The 12549-nt window shown below is 47.0% G+C and overlaps 1 protein-coding gene across 6 annotated transcripts in view; it reads right to left on the bottom strand.

The window, feature by feature from the left end:
- The window catches only part of UBR3 (ubiquitin protein ligase E3 component n-recognin 3), a 207312-nt gene that overhangs the window by 29996 nt on the left and 164767 nt on the right, over positions 1 to 12549 (bottom strand). For all 6 annotated transcript variants that reach the window (XM_073305786.2, XM_073305785.2, XM_073305780.2 and 3 more), the window contains one exon: positions 8543 to 8643. In XM_073305786.2, the coding sequence (XP_073161887.1) occupies positions 8543 to 8643 (101 nt within the window). The remainder of the gene's footprint in view (positions 1 to 8542; positions 8644 to 12549) is intronic.

Genomic DNA, 12549 nt, shown 5'->3' with positions numbered 1-12549 from the left:
TCATGGCCTGGGAGAACTTCAAGGCCAACCAGAGCTGGAGGGGCCTCATCCTGAGTCTAGCGTGACGGACCATGTACGTGCACACTGACACATGACCCAAGAGTTGCAGGAAAACCCTGGCTGTTGTCACCGGGAATCTTGTGACCGAGTTGATGAGACCTTTCAGAGTCTCAAATCTGTCTGGCGGGAGAGAGGCCCTGGCCGACACTGCATCCAGGAGCACCCTGATAAACTCTATGCGTTGGACTGGGACTAATGTGGACTTGGTATTTTTTACCAACAGGCCCAAGGTGGTGCACGTGGACAGGAGGAGCGCCATGTAATCCCTCACCTGCGACCAGGAGATGCCCTTGACAAGCCAATTTTCCAAATAGGGAAATATCTGGACCCCCCGCCATCTGAGGTAGGCCACTACCACCAACATGCATTTGTAAAGACCCTGGGGGAAGCCGACAGACCAAATGGGAGGACCATGACTTGGTAATGATTCTGTCCCACCACAAAACAGAGGAAGCGCCTGTGCCCCTCAAATATGTGGATGTGGAAGTATGCGTCCTGTAGATCGAGGACAGTGCTCCAGTCCCCAGGATCCAGGGAGGGGATGACGACGGCCAGGGAGACCATGCGGAACTTGAGTTTCACCATGTACTGGTTCAGACCTTGCAGGTCCAAGATGGGCCTGAGCCCCCCTTTGGCCTTCGGGATAAGGAAATAACGGGAGTAATACACCTTGCCCATGAACTCCTTGAGCACCGCCTCTATCGCTCCTAGTCCTAGGAGCCACCCTACCTCCTGCTCAAGCAGATCTTCATGAAAGGGGTCCCCCAAGAGGGATGGGGGTGGGGAATGGTTGGGCGGGGAGGAAGTAAACCCTGGGAGATCGTGTTGAGGACCATCGGTCCGAGGTGAGCCACGACTATTCTGGGAGAAAAGCACACAACTGATTGGAGAAGGGTAGTTTTATTGGGGGTGGATCCCTGGTGAGGACTGGCGGGGTACCCCCGAGCGTCCTGTCAAAAACGACTTTTCCCCGCCTGCTTGCCCAGGCTGGGGGGCAGGCCGAGACCGCCTCTGAGAGTGTCTCTTATAGTCCCACTGCCTCTTATAGGCGGCCCCATACTTCAGGAGGGCAGCCTGGAAGGGAGTCTGCTGCGGCTTGAACTTAGGTTTTGCTGGAGCCGGGACATAGAGGCCCAGAGTCTGGAGGGTCGTGCGGGAGTCTTCCATGCCATGCAGCCTTGTATCTGTTTCCTCTGCAAACAGAGCCTTCCCATCGAATGGGAGATCCTGCATGGAAGACTGCGCCTCGCTGGACAGCCCAGAGACCAGAAGCCATGACGCCTGTCTCATGGACACGGCGGAGGCCATTGATCGTGCGGCCATGTCTGCAGCATCCGAGGCTGCCTGCAGCGACGCCCTAGCAGCCGCTGCCCCTTCCTCCACTAGCGCCCTGAACTTCTTCCTATCACACTCCTGGAGGGAGTCCTCAAACTTGGGCAGGGAGCCCCACAGATTGAATTTGTACCAGCCCAGGAGAGCCTGATGGTTTGCCACTTGTAACTGTAAGCTCGAAGACGAATAAATTTTCCTTCTGAAAGAATCTAGTCTCCGAGAGTCTTTGTTCTTTGGGGTCAGGGCTGGCTGACCTTGCCGTTCCCTGTGGTTGACTGATTTGACCACCAGGGAGTTGGGCGCTAGGTGGGTATACAGGTACTCATGCCCTTTAGTGGGTACAAAGTACTTGTGTTCCGCCTTTTTAGAGATGGGGGCCAACGAGGCCGGTGTTTGCCACATGGCATTTGAAATTTTAGCCACCTCCTTCATGGAGAGGCAAGGCCACCCTATCCGGTGTTGATGAGGACAACACGTTAAACAGCGAGTCTGAGGGCTCCTTCATCTCTTCTGCTTGGAGGTGAAGGCTTGCTGCCACCCTCTTTAAGAGTTCTTGGTGAGCCCTGAAATCCTCCTGCGGGGGGGGGGGGGGGGGGGCGGGGACGGACATCACAATCACCTCCTCCAGGCAGGGCGAGGAGGCCGGTGCAGTGCTCTGGGTGTCAGCAGGCACTGGAGGGCCCACCACCTGGTCGGACTCCAGGAACAGTGCCGAGGATGTATGTCCCACCGACTCCTTTCTCAGGGTTCTGGAGAGGGAGTCTAATGGTGCTTCCGACGCTCCAGCCACCGAGTGAGCTCCCACCGGTGGCTGCGCCGGAGGCCACGGTGCTCACTGATACCATTGGGCTGGTCACGACGCTCAGTGCCACTGCACCTGCTGTGGCCCCGGCAGGGCCAGCTGTTCGGGTTGACTGGCCTGGCCCACCAAAGGACGGCTACAAATGGAGACCGGGGTTGGCGTAAGATCTGCTGCTATCTCTGGATCGGGAGGAACAGTGGTGCTAGGATCTATGACGGCTGTGGGACCGCGATCTCGACATGGAGGACTGGTATCGATTGCAACAGATGCTCCGCAAACAGCCTTGACGGGCGGACCCACAGCAGCAAGCTGCCAGTGATCAACGCCCGGGGCTGCGGTGCCTTGGCAGAGACTTGGAGCGGGAGTCCGAGTGGGAACAGCGTCGATGACCGTGCCGTGACCGACTGCAGTACTCTCTCCGAGATGAGGACCATTGGCGACGCCCACTGCGGCCCCATCAATATTCACTCCTTGAGGACAAGCGGTGCCGAGAATCCTAGCCAGAAGGAACCCAGCCAGCCAGTCTGGTTAGCGTTGAGGGTGAGCCACATGGACTCTGCCCTGAGCAGTCGCTGGGCGGTGAACGGTGTCAGGAACATTCCCTCAACCAAGACTGGTATCAGGCCGGAGGCAACTGCGGAAATCCCAGTGGCGGCTTGCCTCTGGAGCGTGGGGCCAACATCGGTGGTGCTCCGGGCACCGGCATGGACATAACATCCCAGGACGCCTGGAGGGCTTCAGGTGCAGATGGCATCCAGACATCCAGAGAGGCCTGTTCCAAAGGGGCCAGGCTACTCTACTCAACCTGAGTAGGAGGCCTGGGGCCTGGTGGGGATCGAGGACTGCCCGACATGGGCCTAGCCTCTGTCCCTGACTTCCCTCAGTGCTGCTGCGAAGATGGAGTCTTCCTGGCCCTCTTGGCAGGCCCCGTGGATGGGGAGCAGTGCCAACTGGTCAGTGGCACCAGAGGGTCGCTGCATACTGACGCCGCGGTGCTGGGTACCAGTTCGGAGTGGCGTGCCGGAGTCGGGGTGAGCACTGACTCCATCAGGATGGCCCGGAGCCTGATGTTCCTTTCTCTTTTGGTCCGAGGCTTAAACAACTTGCGAATCTTGCACCTTTCGCTGATATGGGTTTCTCCCAAATAGCGCAAACAGTCTGCGTGCGGGTCACTTCTTGGCACAGAACACCTACATGAGCTGCATGATTTAAACCCTGGGGCGCAGGGCATGCCCCGACCCGGCCTCACTGACTAACTAAACAGCTAACTAACTACAGGTACTAACACTGAATGAATGAGCAGTTCTGGGGACAAGCTACAGCAAAGCTGGAGCAGAGCAGTTCCAACGCACCTTCACTGGCGGCAAGAAGGAACTGAGGGTGCGGGGAGCGTGCAGCTCCTCTTATACCGTGCCAGGCAGGTGCCACTCCAGTGGTCGTGGGGAGCGCTCCCGCTACAGGTACTGCTAAGGGAAAAAACTTCCAGCACCGGTGCACGTGGCGAGCACGCACACCTATTGTGGAATACACATGAGCAATCACTCAAAGAAGAAAATGGGATAACTATTTAATATTTATTTTTACCTCATTGTTCAGTGTGTGGCCCTGGGCCTTATTTACTGCACACGATCTAAATCCTGCTCTGAATACAAAATTATTAATTTCCTCTTGGGCTTTTCTGTAGTACTACAAACAATCCATTTATCCTCACAACGCCCCTGTCAGACTGTATTATCATCGTCTCCATTTCACAGATGGGGCACAAAATCACAGAGAAAGCAAGTTCAAAACTGTCAAAAGTGTCTACCAATTGTGGTTGCCCAACTTGACACATCCAGATCCTGATTTTTCAGAGTACTTAGCATGTATATGATACTTTATATGTTCAAAGCACAGCTCTCCTTGACTTCATTACAGCTTTGAGTCAAATCGGACCCCACAGTCTCAAGTCAGGCACTCAGGAAATGAGGAACTTATGTTGAGTGGTTACCTGTGAAAAGTTTGGCTTATGTGATTTGCCCAGCATTAAGAATATTGTGGCAGAGGAAGGGGCAGAATTCAATTCACAAGGATGGCATTCAACTGCCTTAACCACAAGACCACCCTTTCTGTTTCTGCAGTCTCCTGCCACATACATTACATAACTCTCTACTTCTACAACAAATGTGCCAGGGCTTCTACAGACAATAGCCTCATTTGCTACACAATCCTGATTCACTCCCTGAGAAGTGTCTATTCTGTGCATTGCACGATGATGCACAAATATTAACTCATAAGCACATACATGTAAGTGTGCTTCAAGAGACCAATATATTTAATCTCACATTGTAAAGATGAATTCACAGTATCCTACACATATGAAGAGAATTTTACTTAATCACAATGCCAAGCATGTCAAGCACATAGCAGCTCTGCCCATCTTAGACTTTTTAGGTTTTTAAAAGTCACAAATTGTTTCAGCAAATGAACACAGTGACTATTTTGCAGGTCACACTACACAGCAGGTGCACTCTACACGTACAATGTGTACCCTCTTAGTCCTATCCTAATAAATTGATGTGACTAGAGCCTGTAAATGTTCTGACCTCTATCATTAAGCTTCTCTGTAATAAAAGACTTAATTTGTGTTCTTTCTTTATGATGGGTTCAGATCAATTTTCACTCTCTGAATGAAGAGACTGAACAGTTATAATGGTATTATTTTGCCTTAATCAATGTAGGAATGAAAAAGATACCAAGATGGTACAACAGTTAATAAGGTAGCTAATGCAATTCCCAGAGCTATACTTGAAGGCCAATATATGAAGTTTCGGTCCTGCTTCGTAAGTGCTAATGTTCTCAAAGAATACTATGTAAATATGATTAGATCTCAAAAATGGATTTGAAGCAAAAAAGATGAACTGACACATTAAATACTTGAAGAATAAGGTAACTGTAGTTTACCACAGGGACCACAATCAAATGTGCAAATATTTTATTACTTTAAAATTGTCCACACTCCAAAGAAATGGTATTGTAATATGATGCAGAACTCAATGCCCATATAAAATTGTTTCTCTCAAAAAATAAAGAGAAAAAAACCTCCATGTATTCTATACACAGATTTTCTGTTTGTTCTTATGACTCAGAGTCCCCTGGTAGTAGGTTTAGCATCATACTGCAGTACCATTTTGTCTGTGAAATACTTTAGTATAAAGTTGGAAGAGCATTCTAGGGATAGGTACAGTATATAGGGATAGGTACCATATATACTCGATCATAAGCCGGTTCATTTATAAGCCGACCCCCCAAAGATGGACAAGTAAAAATGGAAATTTTTAATGACCCGTTCATAAGACGACCCTATAATACAGGGGTTGGCAAATGTTGGCAAACTTTGGCTCCCAGGGCAACAGGATAAGCCGCTGGCAGGCCGAGACGGTTTGTTTATCTCGAGCGTCCGCAGGCAGGGAAGTAAACCTAAATAAACAAACTGTCCCAGCCTGCCAGCTGCTTACCCTGACGGGCTGGGACAGCAACTGGTGGGGACATTTTTTGTGTGTGTGCGGGGGGGTTGGGGGGGGGAGAGAGAAGCAGGGGGAAGCTGAGGGTCAGGGAAGTAACCCCTGTGACCACCACCCCCCCATGACCCTACCCCTAGCCCAGGACCCCCACACTCTCCCCATCCCATCCCTTCCCATCTTAGCTGGGGCGGGCCAGGGGAGGATGTCTCTGGCCTGGCTGGAGCTGCTCTGGCAGGCCAGACTGGGCGGCGCGGCCGCAGCATGTTCCGGTGGGCTGAGCGGCGTGGCCACAGTGTGCTCTGGCGGGCCGGGTGGCGCGGCCACAGAGTGCTCTGGGGGGAGGGGCTGAGTGGCATGGCCGCAGCCTGCCAGCCCCGGAGCTGCAGCTGCTTCGAGGCTGGGGGAAGATCAGCGTGGCCAGAAGCAGAGAGACTCTGGCCCCACCTCTTCCCTTCTGGCTCTGCTGCCTCTCCTTGTCCCCTCTGTTGGGGGGCGGGGCTGTGTCCCACCTCTCCCGCTCTCTACACCCGTTCATAAGCCAACCCCCTTCGCTGATGCTTCCACTTTTTTACTAAAAAAATGCGGCTTAGCGAACAAGTATATACGGTAAATATAAGACCACATCCCATCCATCCTCTTTGCCTCAGAATCCTCATGTCCAGTCCTGCCACAATTGCTGTGCTCTGGAATCAAACTGAGAAGTTGGAGAGAGCTTGGGAAGCCGCATGGTGAGACGTAGTTTCTATTCTCAGCTCTACCACTGACCTGCTGTGTGACCTTTGGCAAGTCACTTTACCTCTCTCGGTCTCAATTTCACCATAAGTAAAAGGGTGATCATGATACTTATTTTGTGAATTACATACACATTACATAAGAGCTAAATATCTCTATTACTGTATGTACAAATAACAACACATTTCACTGAGCTCCCAATCTCTGTGTTTGGAGAGTGAGAGTTGAAGAAGGTTTTTCCTCCTTTTTGTTCAATTTTCTTTATGGAATAAGAATTACAAAAAGTGGTGGACTTTGGTTTTACCAATCCCATTTTTCTATTTCCAACTTAATACTTCCTAGGTTTGAAAAATGTATATCCATCTTTTCCCTGTCACTTCACCTTTCCCCTTTCAACTGGAACATATTCTGAGTAAAAGCAAAAGCAAATGAAAATTTACAGAACTCTCTGCATGACGCCTTGCTATTAACTGAAAGTTGTTTTCCTGATGTAAAAGTGTACCTGCATGCAAAGCTGTCCTACATTCTTAAATAAAATAGCCCCAGAAAGGTTAAATCATTTGTACCAGGGTTCATTCCGTCCTTGTATAAAGAATAATTTTAGACCACTTTCATAGATAGATTCATAGATACTAAGGTCAGAAGGGACCATTATGATCATCTAGTCCAACCTCCTGCACAACACAGGCCAGAGAATCTCACCCACCCACTCTTGCGAAAAACCTCACCTATGTCTGAGGTGTTGAAGTCCTCAAATCGTGGTTTAAAGACTTCAAGGATCAGAGAATCCTCCAGCAAGTGACCTGTGCCCCATGCTACAGAGGAAGGCGAAAAACCTCCAGGGCCTCTTCCAATCTGCCCTGGAGGAAAATTCCTTCCCAACCCCAAATATGGCAATCAGCTAAACCCTGAGCATATGGGCAAGATTCACCAGCCAGATACTACAGAAAATTCTTTCCTGGGTAACTCAGATCCCACCCCATCTAACATCCCATCTTTCCTCAGTTTAGTCTCCTTAGGGTTCAGTTATCCCTGTTCGTTAAGCCCTTCTGATAAGACTCATATTTAAAATAAAGCACATTAGTATAATGAATGTTTTATTTTTGTGACAAACTGTATCCCACTCTTAATTTTTATTCTTTAGATTATTAGAATACCAAACTATTCAGAGAACATATTTTTTGGTGCATTACAAAGAAAGTACATTATAGTACAAGATAAACAAAAAACATAAAATTGCAAAAGGATATACTCAGACACCATAATTTTCCAATCCTGAGCTGAGTTTTAGTGGAACACTCAACACTTAAGGGTCTGTTCCCTCTCACTGGGCACAAACAGATTCTATTATCCTTACGGGGAGTTAGGTGCATGCATCAAGAGGAGAATAAGCCCCTTACTTAGCTAACTGCAAACTAACAGAACACAACTAAGTACCTCCGCTGGTTGCATCCTAAGTAAAAATAAAGAACTGTGAAATCAAAACCTAAGTCACTTGTTTAGGGCCATACATTGACTACTCACAAAATAAGCCACAGTCAACTGTCCTTTTTACAAATATAGATATATTTCAAATATCTTGAATTTTGGTAACTAAGACTTCAGTTCACAAGTGCCTATTTAGAATTTATACCAAGTTATACTATATGCTGACTACATTATAGTTGCTGCATTACTGCAATTAACATCTTTGTATGTGACCTCCTATTATACATGATTGCTGCAATTTGAACTCAAACTCAAAATAAATTACTATCTTTCACCCTTAGGCACTCAGTTCAACTTGAAATATTGAGCTGCCCCTCTAGAGAAAAGAGATGAAGGTCACGCAAAGGACACATTTTTTCCAGTAAAAGAACTTAATAGTTTTTCTCAGGCTTCAGGTCTTTATTGTATTGGTTGACTGATAAGGTGCGAGAAGACAGGGGACACAGATAAGCCTGTCAAACCACAACAAAAATTTCTGTTCAATGCCACCTTCTTTAGATAAAGGCAGAGTCACTTTTTCAGAAAACACAGCAGACAAGCTCTGACTTGTTGTGTTTTTAAAATCACCATGAATGCACACAGTTATGTTTACAATCATTTAAATATATGCACTTTTGTAGAATACCTTTGCGCAATGGTTGTGGCATGGTTAAAATCTGGATGAGCAAAAGGGATGAGACATCTCTGTAAAGTACTGGAACCTCTGGCAATTCTTCACTGCTCATCCTGAAAAATTATTAAAATCATCACTTTTGACACTATAATACATCTTTCATTTTTACATTTTACTTTGCATTTTAATTTTAAATGGTTGTCATTGCAATATTACATGATTGCAAGCTTTTGGAATCCTAATATCTGATAATACTAATGAAACTATAGTTTTAAGATCACATTTTAGTCTACTGTACTTATGACAAATCACAATTTGAGCATCTGACTATTGTTACTAGTAGTTTTAAGCTTTTAAAAAACTGTCTGTAAAAAGGGTTTCTAGAGATCCAAAGATACAACTCACCTGCGACATTCAATGTGTCTCCCTAAATGCTCATGATCCACAAACTCCCAGTCATTCACAAAAACAATTTATAAAAAACGTTAAGATTCTGGCAGGCAATTTAGCTTGTTTCTCCTCAAAAGGTTTAGCATATATACATATAGATTCACATGCACACACACACACACATCACTACAGTACTCATGATTAACTTTCTGTCCCACAGGATGAATTCCACTGAAAAACACTGAGACCCTATATAAGACTTTCCTTTCCTTTATGAGATGGAATAAGAACTGTATTGCCATATGTATAGGCTTGGAAGGATTCGATTTCACTATACACAAAAAACAACAAAAACATTTACATCGACAATCATCAAAATTTACAGATAGGCAAAGTAAGAAAAATGCTGCTTGAGAACTTATTAGAGTTTGATTTAAGAATATTTACTTTATATACTTTGACATGTGATATTGACAATTTGTGTTGTAATGGTTATACAGCTTTAACTTTTTGGATCTCAATGTCTACTGTCAATTAATGTCTGATTCCCATATTGTCTGACTCCTGCCATAATTTCCTGCAACTGTGAAAATTTAAATTGAGTAAAAAAAAGGAAGAAATGCTTAAAAGCAAAATTTTGCACAGCTATATTTAAATCGATAAAAATAAAACATACTTAAAAATAAACATTAAGAAATCAACATAAATGCTTAACCAATACACATTATCAATCAGAATTATAATAAAAATAAAAATTGAATTCTGCTAAGCCTACAAACGTTAGGGTAAAGGAAAAAAAAAGTCAGCTAGATTTCTGCCCAATTTTTAGGGTCTTAATCCTGCAACATTTTATTAAGAACCATAAGTTTTATGAAAAAATTCAGATGGCTAGATTGATAGAGAGAGCAAGCACAGAAAAAGATACTACAGATTTCTTGTTAGATTAATCAGCTTCGTTCAACAATACAATTTTATCAGTTATCTACTTATAAATATCTACTTATAAATTTTCATCACAGATATTTTTAGTGAAGTCATGGACAGGTCACGGGCAGTAAACAAAAATTCATGGCCTGTGACCTGTCCATGATTTTTACTAAAAATACCCATGACTAAAACTTGGGGGGAAGGGTGGCTGCCTGGGGGCGCCACAGGTGCTGGAAGGGAGGGCAGACAGTGGCCCAGGACCTCTGCTGGTGCTGGAGTGGGGATGGAAGGCGGCGCATGGCCCGGGACCCCCGCTGGTGCTGGGGGCAGGTGGAGCCAGCAGACTTCCTACCTGGCTCAGTGCCTCTCCCCCCCACCCCAGCAGCAGAGTTTGGGTGTGGGAGGTGGGGGCACAGGACGGGTGAAACGGGCGCTGGAAGGCACTTACCTGGGGGGCTCCCTGGAAGCAGCGCCATCCCTTTCACTCAGTTGCTAGGTGGAGGCGTGGCCAGGCAGCTGTGCGCGCTGCCTCTGCCCAGAGCACTAGGTCTGAGTGCAGTGCCTGCAGGTGGAGGCAGTGTGCACAGCTGCCTGGCTACACCTCCACCTAGCAGGTGAGCGAGGGGGAGGTCGCCGTTTCCGGGGAGTCCCCAGGTAAGTGCCGCCCAGAGCCTGCCTCACCCCATCCTGTGCCCCAACCCCCTGCCCCCTCCCACACCCAAATTCTGCTGGGGAGAGAGGTGTGTGGTGGACCAAGACTGCCCCAGCAGAGGCTGGTACGACTGGCGCAGGGGCTGCCTGAGCTGTCCCCGAGCCAGGCACACTGGCCGCTCCAGAAGTCACGGAAAGTCACGGAATCTGTAGATTATAAACAGAATATGTTAACAAGTATAAACAGAATATGTTAACGTGCATTTTTCTAGCTTGGTAAATGGCTTTAAGTATGTAGAGCAGTGGTTCCAAAACTTATTTGACTGCACTCCCCTTCTTTGTGTCTGTAGTAGTTTACGTTCTCCCCCCACCTCCTGCCACACAAGTATATATGCACACCAAAAAAAAAACCAAACAAAAAAAACATGCAACTCTCACTTAATACTAAAATCAGTAAGTCATTGGGTTCAAACTGAGCCAACAATCTATTATTTGTAATAAAAGCAAAAGCAAAACTGTGATTGTGCTCGACGCTTACAATTAAATGTGCACACGGCGTCGTAGAAAACTGATTAACATATAGATGGCAATGACTTTGTATAATGCTATGCAAGTTTCACACAAATCCATCAAAATGTATGGCGCCATCTAGAGTCAATGCACAGTGCCATCTGAGGACCTGATATGTCTGGAGGAATCAACGTTGCTAATTATTCATTGCTTTGGGTAAAATGTGCGCAGTAAGTTTTTTTCCACTAAAATTTCTCAAGCCCCCACCCAGAATATATTCCACACCCCCCACCCCCTCCAGCAGGGCTCGCCTCCCAGTTTGAGAACCTCTGATGCAGAGCATAAAGTACCACCAACGGGGTCAGATACTGCAATCTACGTAGCAAGGAAAATGCACCTTGCTAGCTGGGGTGCATTTTTGATCGGTCCAAGAGCAACAGGGATAGCCAGTTCCCTGGGAACGCTCCACCTCCACCACCCTGAGTGGGAGTAGGGTAGGGGGAGATCTCAAGGAGCTGCAGCTGGGGGCAGTGCTACACACAATTCCCTCCTGATGGCCTGCAGCATATATGTATGGAAGAGGGAGAAGGTACTGCTTCTTTCTCATTCCCCTACCCCATGCTGCAGGACCTGGGAGCAGGGGCACGGCACCTCGCATGGTATCCAAGTATCGGAACCTGTCCTGTCCACTCCTGCTGCCAGTGAACAGCAGAGGCATGGTGGGCCAGCTGATTGCTTCTCATCTGCCAAGACAGGAGTGGAAAGCTGCTTTTGCTTGCTGCAGAGGAGTAGCCATTTTGGGCTCTGTCCAGCCCCACCCTTCTCCATCCCTATCTAATGAGCTAGTTCTCCTCTGAAACTGGGAACTAGGCTGATCACCACATTTTGTTTGTGGCCTGGAAGGGATTTTCCCCTAAAGCAAAACTGGCAAACTGCTATGTGGGTTCTTCCACCTTCCATCAGCATCCCGGAGTTCTAGTTTTGGGATTGAAATTAAATTTGTCACAATTTAGTGGGCTCCAGTGTGGTTGATGGGTTAAAAATGGTCTTATGTGGTGTACCATAATTCAATGGGGTACTTAGACACTGACCCTAAGCATGGCATTGCATGTCTCATGCAGTGTGTTGCTCTCCTCATATCATCTCATCTCACCTACCTCCTCTGTGGAGGTGGGGAATGGGTTGGGACACTAACTTCCAGCCCCAGTCCCGGGTCAAACCTGAGGGTGTATTGACCTCATATCCACCCTCAGCTTTTTAGAATCTGGGACCACTGGTGCCCAGCTGAAACATGCACTGGGACAGCCCTGTCAGGTAATTTGGGGAATGGTTCCCTATTGGTTAATAATTTTAATCGAGTTGAATCCTCTGCACTTAACTATGCTATGGTGTTTGTCTATCATTATTTCTGTGTCTGTAATGTCCTTTAATCAGACTGCCTCCCTGGAGAGTTAGAAATTCTTGAGAAAGCGGTTTGGAGTGAATATATCACTGAGCTGGCATACATAGTTAACATAATCACACTGATTAACTATCTCTAA

The sequence above is a fragment of the Lepidochelys kempii genome, chromosome 11 (genome assembly GCF_965140285.1).
Source record: "Lepidochelys kempii isolate rLepKem1 chromosome 11, rLepKem1.hap1, whole genome shotgun sequence".
Taxonomy (NCBI): Eukaryota; Metazoa; Chordata; order Testudines; family Cheloniidae; genus Lepidochelys; species Lepidochelys kempii.
This window is presented reverse-complemented; position numbering and strand designations above follow the sequence as displayed.